Source organism: Notamacropus eugenii, chromosome X, assembly GCF_028372415.1.
Source record: "Notamacropus eugenii isolate mMacEug1 chromosome X, mMacEug1.pri_v2, whole genome shotgun sequence".
NCBI lineage: Eukaryota > Metazoa > Chordata > Mammalia > Diprotodontia > Macropodidae > Notamacropus > Notamacropus eugenii.
This window is the reverse complement of record NC_092879.1, coordinates 28,065,563-28,079,542: the sequence shown is the minus strand read 5'-3', so window position 1 is coordinate 28,079,542 and position 13,980 is coordinate 28,065,563. Positions and strand designations below refer to the sequence as shown.

General features: G+C 46.7%; 1 protein-coding gene across 1 annotated transcript in view; it reads right to left on the bottom strand.

Annotated features, from left to right (window-relative positions):
* Nucleotides 1-3,798: 3,798 nt before the first annotated feature.
* AR (androgen receptor) overlaps nt 3,799-13,980 on the bottom strand; it is a 221,200-nt gene continuing 211,018 nt past the window's right edge. The window contains 3 exon segments of the mRNA XM_072626320.1: nt 3,799-10,906; nt 11,856-12,013; nt 13,784-13,914. Of these exon segments, the coding sequence (XP_072482421.1) occupies nt 10,751-10,906; nt 11,856-12,013; nt 13,784-13,914 (445 nt within the window). The 3' untranslated portion in view covers nt 3,799-10,750.

The window sequence follows — 13,980 nt, the reverse complement described above, 5'->3', positions numbered from 1 at the left end:
ACAGTGGGACATAGAAACAAGGAAAACTATGTAATCTTGGACTGCATTAATGGAAGCATATGTGTCAAATCAAGGGAGGCCCCAGTCCTCCACTGGTCTTGGTCAGGCTTCATGTGGAGGATTGTTTTCAGTTTCGGGAACCATGTTTTAGGAAAGCAATTGAGAGACCAGAATACATCTGAAAGGAAACTTTCAGGACAAAGGGGAGACTGAGAGACATTATAGTACGATGGAATATCCCTTCCAGGGGGGTCAGGGGTACAGTATCTGGAAATCCTCAAAAAAAATTTTGTCCCTCCTTTCATACCAGAAAAGAAATCTGAATTATTATGATATTAAAAGATAAAATATGTTGCTATTATACAATACTCTACATATATTTGATGTATTTCTGAGTTTCTAAAAGTTTTTATGTCATCTGCTGACTTTTGTATGTCATCTACAGCTTCCCCAAAATTCCTCCCAAATTCCTGTTTAATTTCTTATGCCAAGCTGTGATATATCAAAACTGAGATGGGAAAAGGCGAGATGTGGAAGGGAGAACTATACTGGGTTTTGAGTCCTAGGAATTGTCATGTAATCTGTAAGGAGCTCCCAGTGAGGAAACTCCCTTTACCAATGCAGACTGCTCTTCAAACTTAGTCTTAAGAGAGTTGCCTGGGGAGCACTGAGATGTGAAATAACTTGGTATTCCAGAAGGCAGATTTGAACCCAGGTCTACACATTTTTGAGGGTGGCTCTCTATCCACTATACCATATGGTTATTACTACCATGCCTGTGGAAATAGCAGCAACCTTACTTATTGCTGTACACACTGTGTCCTCCTCCCCAAATCTGGGTCCAAATTCTGTCCTCATTTACTACTTTGGACAGGTCTCTTCACTTTCTTGAGAGTCAGTCTCCTCATCTGTAAAATAAGGAGGCGTCTGAGGGCTCTTCCAGCCGTTGGTCACTTTCCCTTCCCTAGGGCCTGTTGCCTCCTCCATAAACTGAGGTGGGACCCAATGATTTCTAAAGGTGCCTTTTAGCATGAGGTGAAGGTTCCTATGACTGTATGAATTGTTGCAGTCTTCCTTGTCTGCTAGTTGTCTAAAGGGGTCAAGGTCTCTCACTGCATCCTGGGTCATCTCCAGTCATCTTGGTCACTGGATCCAGACGGCTCAGGAGGAAGAAGTGAGACTGGTGACCTTACACAGCCCTCCCTCACTCAAAACAAAGTCAAGTGCAAGTCATGTCATCATTTCTCTGATGGCGTGGTCTTCTTCGGCAACGAAGGACGAACACAACAGCAACAGCTGTCTTATTATCCTTTCAGATTGTAAACTCCTTGAGAGTAGGTACAGTCAGACCTATTAGACACTTAATAAGGTTTATTCATTGACCCCAAAGCGGTCTCATCTCCCTCCTCCCTGTAGCCCTATCCCTAGATTCTTGATGATGATGATGGCAGATATTTCCTGCTAGTCATGCCTCATCATCAGCTTTGAGAGGAGAATGGCACAGCCAGCTCTAAGTGCTGATTGATCAGTTTCCATGGTGAACCTGGTGAGAAATCTGCAGACATAATAAAAATAGGCTTGGTGGATTGTTTTGTTGATAGCCTAGACTTAAGAAAGTGATAGAGAATAATGGTAATTATGCAAATGAAATGGAAAAGTGGACCCTATACACATTTTTTGAGGAAAGCTGGCTGTTAAACATCTACCAGCCCACCCCTTCATTGGCACCGTGGTCCCAAGACACTTAACGTAGAACCTACAGATTGTAAGGATCCAGCTTTGTCTTTTGTATCCGTGGAACGATGAACTTAACCCAACTTTTTCAACATTTTGTAGGTGGTTTTCACTAGCTTCATTACTTCCCCTTCCATTCCTCCTTATGGCATCAATATGGCCCAGGGGACATGACGTGGGAAGCCCTAGAGGAGATAAGGGGTGAATTCTTTTTCCCAAGATGAGAGAACCCAGTTCTAGAGCTCGTAGGGGATGATTGGAACTAGAATGCAGGGGGCTGAGGACCTTTGAACACAGAATGTCAGAGCTGAGATCTTAGAACAAAGAATGTTGGGGCCACGAGGGACCTTAAAACACAGAATATCAGAGGGGAAGTTCTTAGCCTTTCAGCCTGAGTAACTGAGCTCAGATAAGGAAAACTAGCTGCCCCTATCTGTTCAGGCAGCCCAAGGTGGAACCAGGATTGAAAATGCCCTTTCTTGGCTCATGGGCCTCTTGTTCATTGAGAGTCATAGGCAGGAGATCAGAACACTAGGAATGAGTGGCAGCTGGGGATGGGGGGAGGGTCAGGTAAAGAGATATAAAGTCCACAAAGTCATCATTGGTGTGCTTAGGGTCTCCCTCTCCCTGCTGCTCACCCCAGACTTTCCTTACCAAAACTGAACTCTTAACAAGAGTCTAAGAAACTCAACTGTACCGAGATGTCAATGACTGAAAGTAAAAAGAGCTAGCAGTTTAAGGCTAGCAAAGCCCTTTACAAATATCTCATTTAGGGGCAGCTAGATGGCACAGTGAACAGAGTACTGACCATAGAGTCAGGAGGACCTGAGTTCAAATTTGGCCTCAGACACTGTGTGACCTTGGGCAAGTGATTTAATCCCAATTGCCTTGCCTGCTCCCCTCCAAAACAAAACAAATATTTAATCCTTACAACAACCCAGGAAGGTAGGTGCTATTACGATTACTGTTTTATGGGTGAGGAAATTGAGGCAGACAGAAGTGAAGTGACTTGCTAAATATCTGAGGCTGGATTTGAACTGCCAGTTTCCAGACTTCAGGTCCAGCGCAGCATTCCCCACTGTGTTCCTGTCTGCCTCTGAAAACACCTTATATGTCAACCTGGAAAATAGGAGTGGTATGTTTAATAGGACAAACTCAAGCTAAAGGAATGAAATTAGCTTTAAGGGTAGAATTCTGGTTTGAAATTCTACCACATGGGTAGCCTTCTCTGCATAAAGCTGGCCCTTGTTCCTTAGATCTCGGTTGGTCCAACTCTTTCATTTTACAGATGGGCAACTGAGGCTTAGAGAGGGAAAGGGACCCTCCCTCAGGCTTTAAGACTCTTTGGGTGGTGGCAGAAGTAACTTCACTCTGGTGAGTGGAGATTTCGCCAGTGAGTTAGGACAGTGATGGCTGGAAGCCTTTGAGGTAAGGAATGGCCTCACCGCCTCCAGGGCTGGCTCTCCCAGGGGACCTGGCAGAGCCCCTGCTGTCTTTCCCCCCACCCCCCTCCATCAGGAAAATTACTGCAGTGTCCTTTTTCCTATTGGTTTACAAGACTTCAGTTTCCCAATGGAAAGTCATGAAGCTGGGCCAAGTTCCATCTAGGCCTTTCAACTCAGAGGTGGGCTCCCTCAGCCCTGAGCCTTTGATTATCCAAAGGTCCCAGGTCAACCTCATAATGAAGTCAGAGCAGGGGGGAGTTTATAACCTCTCTCCCCCAGTAAAGAATTCTAAAAAAATGAAAATAACAAGAAAGGTCACTGGGCATCATACCAGCTCTTGGCTTCAATGAAAATAGCCAGGGAAAAGAGTGAATTAAAAAAAAAACCTGAAGACATTTATCTGTGATTTTTAAGTATTTTTATGTTTAAAAATATGAACAATTATGATAAAGGGCCATTAGACAGCCTTCCTCAGGCCTCAACGTGGGCAAAAGCTTGACCTCTAGTTACTATTGGCCAGCAGGCCTGCTGGGGGTCACTGCCCAAGGAGACCATGCAGAGGGAGACAAACCTCAGGAGGGTGGGTAAGCAGGCGGACACCCAAGAAATGAGCTTCTGCTGGTTTTTTTAAAATTATTTTTATTGTATTCAGAGCAACAAAATATTCCAAGATTACAAAAGAGCTGAACACGAGAGAGCTGGGGACGGAGAGGCCCAGGAGGAGGCTTCGTGAGAACTGAGGCCCCACCGAGAGAAGGTTTAAAGGAGAATCACTCTGTTTCTGTTCTCTTCCCCACCCCCATTCCTACATTTTGAAAAGGTGTTTTTGACAGCAGAAATTCTTAATTCAGTAGATTACCCCTCTCCCCCCAATCAAATTCAAATCCAGTATCGTCGGGCCATTCCCAAAGCTTCATTCTTGGGGTTGGCAGGAGGATTCCAAGTGGTGATACCCAAAGCAGGCTTTTGGGGGCCCAGGGGGTTATGGGACAGACAGGAAGGCCCTAGAAGCACGTCTTTGAAGGGCAGTTGGCACTCAGGGTTAGCATTTGCTTGGTGCTTTTTAAGGACCCTGGGGGGGGGGATAGCAGTCAGTTTGGGGGCCCAGAGGTTTACTCTTGTTCCTGTGTCTCCAGAAAAAAGTTTCTTGTTTTCCTTTTTTGGGGTGGGGTGGGGTGGGGTGGGCTCCACGAATACCAAATGCAGAGAGAAGTCAGACTGGAACTGGCCTCCCCCCTCAACTGAACTGGGGAGCCACCGATTCATGCTAATTTATTTATTATTTCAACGAAATTATGCGAGGGGGGAAATAATCTAAACCCCCCCCCCCAAACCAAAACCCTGCCTCATTCTATTTGAAAGTCCGCCCTCTGGGGGCTGCTCATTGTTTTGCTGCTTTCATGACTAGAACAAGGTCTTTGAGACAAATGATCAATGGGGAATTATTCTGCCTTCCTCTAGAAATGGGAGTGGGTCGAGTGACTCTGGGCCACAGGCTCCAGCAAGAAATTAATACAAGTGAAAATCCCCATAGGCAGAGGAGTCCCTTCTACCTACAGAAGAAAAGCTTTATTACAGAGACAGGTTAACAGAGAAGACACAATTTCATTTGCCATAATCTTTACAGAAAGTCTCCAAAACCAGAATTAAAAGCACAAGACATCTAATATATAACAAGAGTAACTCAACGGTGTTTGAATTCCCTGTTCGTGCCCCTGTGCCCCAGCACTCCACGGGACTGGTGGCATGGAGAGGCCAAGGGAACCCCCTGGCCCTCTCCCTTTTCTTCTTCCTGATCCTCCCCTACACCCACTCTCCAACTTGGACAGAGGCTGAGGCTGGAGCTGGCCTGTGATTCAGGGAAGACTGGAGTAACCCTCAGCCTTCTCCTCTCCCCACATCCCTACCAAATCTCCCTGAGGTTTCAATGAGTCCGCACCACACCTGCTGTAGATAGAAGGATCCACAAGGTGCATGAACAACTCTCTTCCCCTTCATCCCTCCTCCTTCCTTCCCTCCTCCACTGTCTTCCCTGAACCGCTGGGCCAGACAACTCAAGCCCTTGAGAGGATCTCTGAAACAAGGCCGAGACCTCTTGCTAGTACATAGCATCAGGTATTACCCTGGAACCAAACGTAGATGGCAAAGCAAAAGGCACAAGAAGCAGAACACATTATATCTATATATAAAATTTGATTTCTGAAACATGGATACAAATACTCATTTACAATATATTTCAACCCTCTGCGGCAAACTGCAGAGAATTTGGTGCGCCGTCTCAGTGGGCAGAAATGGGAAATTCCACCCGCCGTCTGTCCCTCTAGTGCAAATCTTGTCCTTTTGAGTGCACCCTTCTCTCAGCAGGGCTTCACATCTTTATCTATGCTAGACACTGACGCCAGAAGATGCAAAAGCCAAACCCAGCTCCATTTCCAAACATGCAAGGATGGAGCTTTGGGGATTTGCTCAGCAGCTACTAAAAGAAAAACAAAAGCTAATTCTGCTAATTTGAAAAAAAAAAATCACGCATCAAAGGACCCAGAAACCCAGTTTTTTTTTTCTCCAAATTATATTCAACTTCTCTAAATGTGTAAATTGTGAAAGAAAAAAATATCTTGTAAATGAATCATTAGCCAATTCCTTTTGGCTTTGGCTGCCTTACCAAAGAGCGGTCTCTCTCTCTCCCTCTCTCTCTCTCTCTCTCTCTCTCTCTCTCTCTCTCTCTCTCTCTCTCTCTCTCTCTCTCTCCCTCCCTGCCTCCCTCTCTCTCTCTCTCTCTCTCTCTCTCTCTCTCTCTCTTCTCTCTCTCTCTCTCTCTCTCTCTCTCTCTCTCTCTCTCTCTCTCAGTTTTGGTATCTTAGCAAATACATTTGTTGTCTTTGGTTACATAGAATGGTGCATCCATTTCTCCTGCTCTCTCCTGCTTGAAACTACCTTCAAAGAGATCAATAACAACAGTTCAGCTGTCTTTCACCAGAAACCACACATCTACCATGATTATGGTGAGTGCACAGCTTTGGATTCTCAGACTATGCTTGAACATTCCTGTGCACCCCTTCCTCCTAAGGCAGTGGGACAAGGCAGGATGGGAGCCCAATAGGGCCAAGAGTCTCTTAGAGGGGGAAACATGGTATGGAAGGCATGAGTCTCTCTTCTGGGTGGGGGTGTAGGGGGCTGGGTCATATGGGTGATGAGGGTGGGGTTGCAGGGTACAGGGAAAAGCAGAGGGAGGGAGATGGAGGGGAGGGGAGAAAGGGCAAGAGGAGGGCAAAAGGGAGAGGGAGGGAAAGAAGATAGATAAGAGGAGGAAAGACAGAGGGAGGGGGAGAGAGACAGTTGGAGAGAATAACTAGGAATGTCGATGGTGACAACAGAGTGCTAGGGTTTGGGCAAAGAAGGAAGGAGAGGACCACGACCTTAGGTGCCACAGGCCTTGAGCAGAATTAGGAGGCTATGACAGTGTCCATCTGTGGACCGCTCACAGGACCAACTCAAAGTAAGGCCACTGAAATCATGTCATGTCCGTGTGGGCTGAGGACAGTTCTTGCCTCCGAAGGCCCAGAAGACTCCATCTAGAGGTCTGTGTGCATGTCTGTGTGGCTGGACGGACAGAGCGTAGGCCAGGGCAGCATCAGGGCAATGGTGTTTCCCAAGCTTGCCGGTTACCTCAGCAACTGCCAAATGGGCAAGTTGGAGAACTTTTTTTCTACTCTTTTTAGAATCCCAGTGAACATACAGAAAAGATATATGTACTGCTGATAAATGATATGATCCTTCAAAAATTTTTTTTCTTGAGTAATGTAATTTAAAAAAAAAAGAAAAAAAAAACAATTGAGCTATTCCAAGTGTTGATGACTACTGGAGGGCACAGGAAAGCCTGCCAGCCAAAAAGCTGAGCCTTGCCCCAGATCAGAGGCTGGCCTGGCACCACACTTGGGTACCATGCAGGCAGTGGCTAAGACAGGAAAGAGGATCTGTCTTGCTTGACACTGAGTTTGCCACACTGGCCAAAATGCACAGGTACAGGGGATGCCCGTTGTCTATCCTGGGCAGTCCCTTCTTATTGGACCTTTCTTTCGCACCCCCTGGCTCACTCTTAGGGGTCTCTGCTTGGCAGGGCAATGCCATGGAGGAAGGTAAGGCTGGCCTCACAGCTTCTTGCCCCTCGAGTGGAGTGGATCTCAGCCACTAGAGAGCATGCCAGCTCTCAGCCCTTTGTATCATGTCGAGCACATACCAAATGAAAGTCTTCCTTCCCAAAGACAACTGCCACAACTCCAACAATGACCCAAAACAACAAAAACAAAAACATTCCTCCCCCCAAGCAAAACCATCCCCCTTTGACCTAAGGGGGGGAAGGAGGAGAGGGTAGGGAGGGGGAGAAGCCAAAGCAGACTTTCCCTGTAGCTTTGGGAGCTCTTTATTCCCAAAGCAAAGTTCAAGGAAATGGATTTCAGTGTGTACGGCTTTACTCAAACTGGACTTGGTGCCATTTCTTAAGTCAGAGTCATCCAGTTGTAGTTGCTTGTTACTTATACTGCCATTTCTTGTATTTTTGGCTTTAAAAAGTTATATGTGTATATATATATATAATATATATATATATATATATATATATATATACACACACACACACACACACACACACACACACACACACACATATATATGTATATATATGTATATATATATATATATATATATACATATATATATGTTCACATAGACAAAATTTAACCAGGAAATCCACAGAAATAAAAAAACTGGTACTCAGAAATGAAGAGGAACATTTCTAGCATTTGCAAGGGATGAAATCAAGCCAAAAGATGAAGATCTTTTTGGAAACAGTTGTAAAGGAAACTATTAAAATGTAACCTAGCTTAACTGAAAAGAGCGGTGAATGACTCTGTTTTTTTGCGGGGTTGTTTTTGGTTTGTTTTCTATTAAAAACAGCTAAAAATGATGCTGTGAGTTTACATAAACCAGATGTTTACTGTGAGAAAGAAAACTGGGATCTGCCTATTCTCCCACAGAAAGGGAGCCCATCCTCTTACATTTTCCCAGCTGGACTTGCTGGAGTAGCACAACTAATCTCAGGCTCCATTCTCTCTCCATATTCAGAAGAAGCCATTCTGTGAGTTTAATGGGCTATAGGTAAACTTCAGAAATCAGGTTAGGACACCCTTGCTGGTTCGAGTTTTTTGGAGCTATCTTTTCCATTAATGTGATAATAGGTCTGTCAAGTCTGGCAGTTTGATGGTTCCCACATCTGGAACTTAACAGGTGGAGTAAGCAACAGGGGCTCAGAAGGGGAGGTGGAAAAGCTCCCCTGAAGCAATAAGGTACAGGGCTGAGGGATACACAAAAGTCATCAGAATGGGGGGGGGTCCTTTGAAGGGCACCATCCCATCTGGGAACCCTGACTGTGCAGGTGGTTGCAAAGTTGTTGTTGCGTTCGTCCTTTGTTTTCAAAGAAGACCATGACATCAGAGAAATGATGACATGACTTGCACTTGACTTTGTTCTGAGTGAGGGAGGGCTGTGCAAGGTGGTCACCCTTTGCAAAAGAGGCACTGGTTTCAGAGGAAGTCTTAATGGCTCCCGCAAACCCCAGATGAGCAGAATGAAACAGAGAGTCTGTCCTTAAAAGGAGAGCTCCCTCTACATCCCCCAATCCTCCTGGCCAGTAGCCAATACCAGGACCAGGCATAAGCAGGTAGTGAGTCTTATGCCAGGGTATTGCCCCTCCTGGCTTTTGTCTTCACCCTGCTCAGCTCATCCTGAAGACCAGCCTCCTCCTGGCATGTCCTCTTTTGCTGCAGACTGTGAGTGATGATCTGGGCTGAAGAAGCCATCTGGGGGATGTTCACTGCCAAGTGCCAGTTTCTACCAGTGGTCTTGGGCCTGGCATACCCACTTTTTGTTCTCAAATTGTGCCCTGGCCCCTCACTGACTTGATTCCATTATCAGGGAGAGTTTGCTCCAGTTCCTAAAGTCCTCTACAGGAGGTGGACAATGGGATCTTCTCTTGTCCACCAACTTCCCTGCCTTTGGCCAGTACAGAGCCTGATCAGGTGTCCATGTTGTCTGATGATGGCCAGTTTCAGCAATATGGCTAGCTACTCTAACTCTTTCCAGTTGATCAAAAGATGCTCTGGATCTGAGACTGTTGGTGCCAATTGGCCATTGTTGGGAGCCCCTATGCCTCAGGGTGGGCAAAGAGAGTACTAAAAGCCTGCTGGTCTTCTTGGTTGTAACTCTCATCAGAAAGTCTGGGTAAAGATGCTGGGGCAGGGAGTAAGCCACATCCCATAAGCAAAGTGGAATCTAGTGACCAGACCCAGAGGAGAAAGAAAGAGAAAGGGGGTCCTGGGGTCTTGGTGAGGTGAAGAACTTCATTGGGTCTTTGAAGGAGGTGGGAAAACAAGGACGGGCATAAGCCTTGAGCAGGGGGGATGCCCAGTGGCACCTATGTTTACCCTGGGCTCCATTTCTTATCCCCAGGGATGACCCCATTTGTTCTCGGCCCACCCAAGGCAAGGCAGAGCTGGAGAGCAGAGAGGTTCCCACTGGGCTAACCTTGTTTCAGCCTCTTCCACGTCTGCTTAGGTTAAAGTCTTAGCGTGAGGGAATGTCCAACGCTCTCAGTAGCTGCTGAAAGCCAATGTGGAATGGTCTCCTCTCCTGAGGGCTGGGGCAGTGAGAAAAGGGGAGAAGGGAGGAAAGAGGATAAGGTGCAGGGAGGATTTGGGGAGGGCACATGCACAGAGCAGACAAGAACATCAGAGCAAAGTTGCGGACAAAAAGCAGATTCGGTACCATTTGAGTGCACTGCAGTGGGACTTTCTGATCATCCAAAGACCAAAACTGGATGAATGGGTATGCACACATGTGCAGGTGCGCACACACACACACACACACACACACACACACGTGCGTGCACATGTGTGTGTGTGTGTGTGTACGTTCAGTGAGTGGGGCTTTTCTTCTTTCCCCTCCCCAGGTCCTGAAAGCCACTGGTGGCAGAGTGGGTGCTCCAGGTGAGAAATGCTAGCACACACATACACCCACACATCTCCAGGGGAATACTTGGGGTTGTTGGTTTGTGTGTGGGTGTTTGCGTGTTTGTCTTTTAAGGGAGGGGAACTGCAGTGAGTTGGTTTTTTACTTCCTGTCCCCTTAAATACCCAAGATTTGTCATGGCGGTAGGTACAGAAAATGGCCATGTGGCTATCAGAAAGACATGACTAGCCTGGGCATGGCCATAGGACTAGCGGCAAGTATTTAAAGAGATATGGCACTATTTAGACTCAGCAGAATCAGAAGGTGCTAAGGTAGGTGGGAAGTTAGAAGGAGTGAGGCAAAAAGGAGGCTGTGGAAGAGAGGATGGCAGTGAGGGAGGACAAGGCAGAAGGGAAGAGAAGCTTAGAAGGTAGTAAGGAGTTAGGACTATCCTCCAGGACACACTGTACATCAATAGAGGGAATTCCCCAAGGCACTGCAGAACAGTAGTGCAGAATTACAACACGTAGAACACGGCAGAAAAGGGGGAAGGAAGGGCTTGCAAAGTATCACTGTGTGTGGAAGTAGATGGGCTTGACTTTTCCAGAAAGGATCTTGGGCACTTGTACGGAGATGATCTCAGCCATCATCTCGGGAAAGTCCACACTCACCATGTGTGACTTGATTAATAGGTCGAAGGTGAACTGGTGCAGTTCTCTGGCAATCTGTAATGGGAAGAGGAGAGGAAAGGGAGGTTGGCATATGAGGCCCCACCTTCATTCATTCTCCTCAGAGCAACTCCCTACGGGGGCACGAGCAGGCAGGCAGCCAGGCTGGCCTTTAGGAAAGGGCTGGGCTCCTGTCCCTCAAGGACCCTTGTTACTGGTCATGCCAGAAACATCTCAGTCCTTACTTCCCTTTCTCTCAGGGTCTAAGGGCTGATAGGTGTGGAACGTTCTACCTTGAACTTCCAAAGACTCTCTTGGAATCCCTTGTGCTTTTGGAAGTTCCTCAGTTCTAGGACCAGTACCCCCCTCCCCCAACTTCTACCAGGTGGCATCCTGTATCCTGCCTTAGCCAATATTTAGGAGTATTGAGAAAGGGAGGAAATCCAGATACAAGCACTCTGGGAAATTCAGCCATTTGCATTTCTTTGCCTGAATGATGCTCAACTAGGAGGCCCTGGTCTGCTTGTATTTCTGTTTTGACCATTTGGCCAAAACATCTCTATGTCTCTCTCTCTCTCTCTCTCTCTCTCTCTCTCTCTCTCTCTCTCTCTCTCTCTCTCTCTCTCTCCCTCTCTCTCTCTCTCTTGCTGTCTCTGTCTATGTCTCTCTGTGTCTCTCTGTCTCTGTCTCTTTCTTTCTCTCTTGCCTTCCAATTCTCTTAATTTGTGTTGCTTTATCTTTCTCTCTCTCTCCATACCTTCATCTGACTTGCCATTTCTGCCTCTATCTCCTTCTCTCCCTCTGACTCTTCTTGTCTCTGTATCTTTCTGTCTTTCTCCATCCCTCCCTCTCTCTCTTCCTGTATCTCTCTCTCCATTTTTTGCCTCCCTTTCTCTGCCTCTCGCATCTTCCCCCATCATCTCCCCCACTATCTCCCTGTCACTTCCCCTCCCTCTTCCTCTCCTCCTCTTCCTCTCCCCCAGCCCAGCTAGATCTGACAACTTACAGGCTGCACAGAATCCAGGAGTTTGGTGAGTTGGTAAAAGCGCCGGGAGCAAGAGGTTGGATTTTTTCTCTTGCAGGCAATTATCCGATCAAGCTCTTTGATGTAGTTCATTCGAAGTTCATCAAAAAATTTCTGATTCTTCAGTCCATCCACCGGAACTGATTCAAGATGAATTCAAAGTGGGAGGAAGAGAAAGACAAGGGACTGTTAGAGGAGTGTGGACACAGTAACGTAATTAAGGTAGCAGCGTGGGGAGGGGTTGGTTCAGAGCAACTTGCTATTGCTGGGAAACCAAAGATTCTGCGTCTTATTATTTAAAAGTTTGGTGGGAACTTCAGATGCTTTCTGGGGGTGAGGGTGGAATGGGCAAGGGTGGTTGACCCCAGTGTATCTGCCACCATTTTCTAAAATTCATTGGATTCCAGATTTAGGGGCTAAAGTGACCTCGGAGGCCAGCTCGTCCAATCCCCGCATCCCACAGATGATTTCTGCCTTTCCTCAAACAAGATGCTCCATTTCTGGGCTCTGGGTATTTTCTGTGTCTGTTCTTCAGCCTGGAATGTTCTTCCTCCTCCACTTGGACTACTGATCTCCCTGGCTTCCTTTAAGTTCCACCTAAAATCTCATGTCCTACAGGATGCTCTCCCCAAGCCCTCCTCATTCTAGTGTCTTCTTCCTGTTAATTATTTCCTACTTAAACTGTATAGATCTTGCCTTGTAGATGTTTGTCTCCTCTGTTTGACTGTAAGCTCCTGGAGGGTAGGTGTGGCTTTTTGACTGAGTCGAAGTTTTACAAAACCAATTCTTTTATTAAGAGGTTTCGTCCTGTGGAAGTTAGGATTCAGTCAAAGGGCTGCACCCAAGGAACCAGAAAGCCACATGTGGCCCTCTAGGTCCTGAAGTGCAGCCCTTTGACTGAGTCCAAGTTTTATGGAACAAATCCTTTTATTAAGGGGTTTGGTTCTGTGAAGTTTAGATTCAGTCCAAGGGCCACACTTGAGGACCTAGAGGGCCACATGTGGCCTTGAGGCCTGCAAGTTCCCCACCCCTGCTCTAGAATTTTGCCAGGAATCAAAATGGAGCCCACTGGCTTATGCCTGGCAGGCTCCGACCACCCTGCCTGTTGCTCTTTTCACAGTGGGAAGAACTTTGGACCCAGAGTCAAAAAACCTGGCTTCCAGTCCTGCCTCTGCTGTTCATTAGCTTGTGATCTTGAGTAAGTCACACTTCGGTTCTCTGAGTCTCAGTTTCTCCATCTGTCAAATGGGGATGATCACACCTGCTCTAGCTGTCTCTCAGAGCACTTGTGGAACAAATGAGAGCATTGGCAAAGCACTTTGTAAAACTGAAAGCATTCTATTCATGTCAGTTATTACTGTCACTTTCATCATCATCGTTGATATACTCATCAGTGATATATGGCAAGGACAGAGGTAGATGGGAGTTGGGGCAGGAGCCTTGGAGGCCCTCTAGTCCAACCTCTTCATTTTACAGAGGAAGAAACTGATGCCCAGGGAGGAGAAAGGACTTGTCCAAGGCCACACATAGGATCCTAGGTCTAGAGCTGGAAGGGACATCAGAAGCCAGTTAAACCAAACTCTCCATTTTACAGAGGAGGAAACTGAGGTACATAGTGGTTAAGTGGTTTGTGCATTGTCATAATGTCAGAACTGGGCTTTGACTCCCATGACTCTGAGTTCAGAGCTCTTACCACAACACCACACTCTTTTTTGGGGTACCTAAGTCTTTCTTCTAGTTCTGACCTTGGTGAAATGGGTTCACCCAGTGACATGGACCAAAATGGTGGTGACCATGGGTGCTTCAGCACCACCTGCTCTTTTGCTTCCTCTTGATGGACAAAAACCTTCTGAGGTCCACATTATAAAGGGGAACATGCTGGAGGGTGGGGGAAAGAAGGGAGCACTCACTAATACTGAAGAGCAGCAGGGCCTTCATGCACAGAAACTCCTGGGGTGTGATCTGGAGCCAGCCAAACTCCTGGGAGAGATGTCTCATCCGGACACACTGACTGTACATCCTTGACTTGTGCATCCGGTATCTGGGAGAGGCAGAGGATGTGAGGGGGTGAGATATGCCACAGATGGGTTGTTGTGTTTGACCCTCG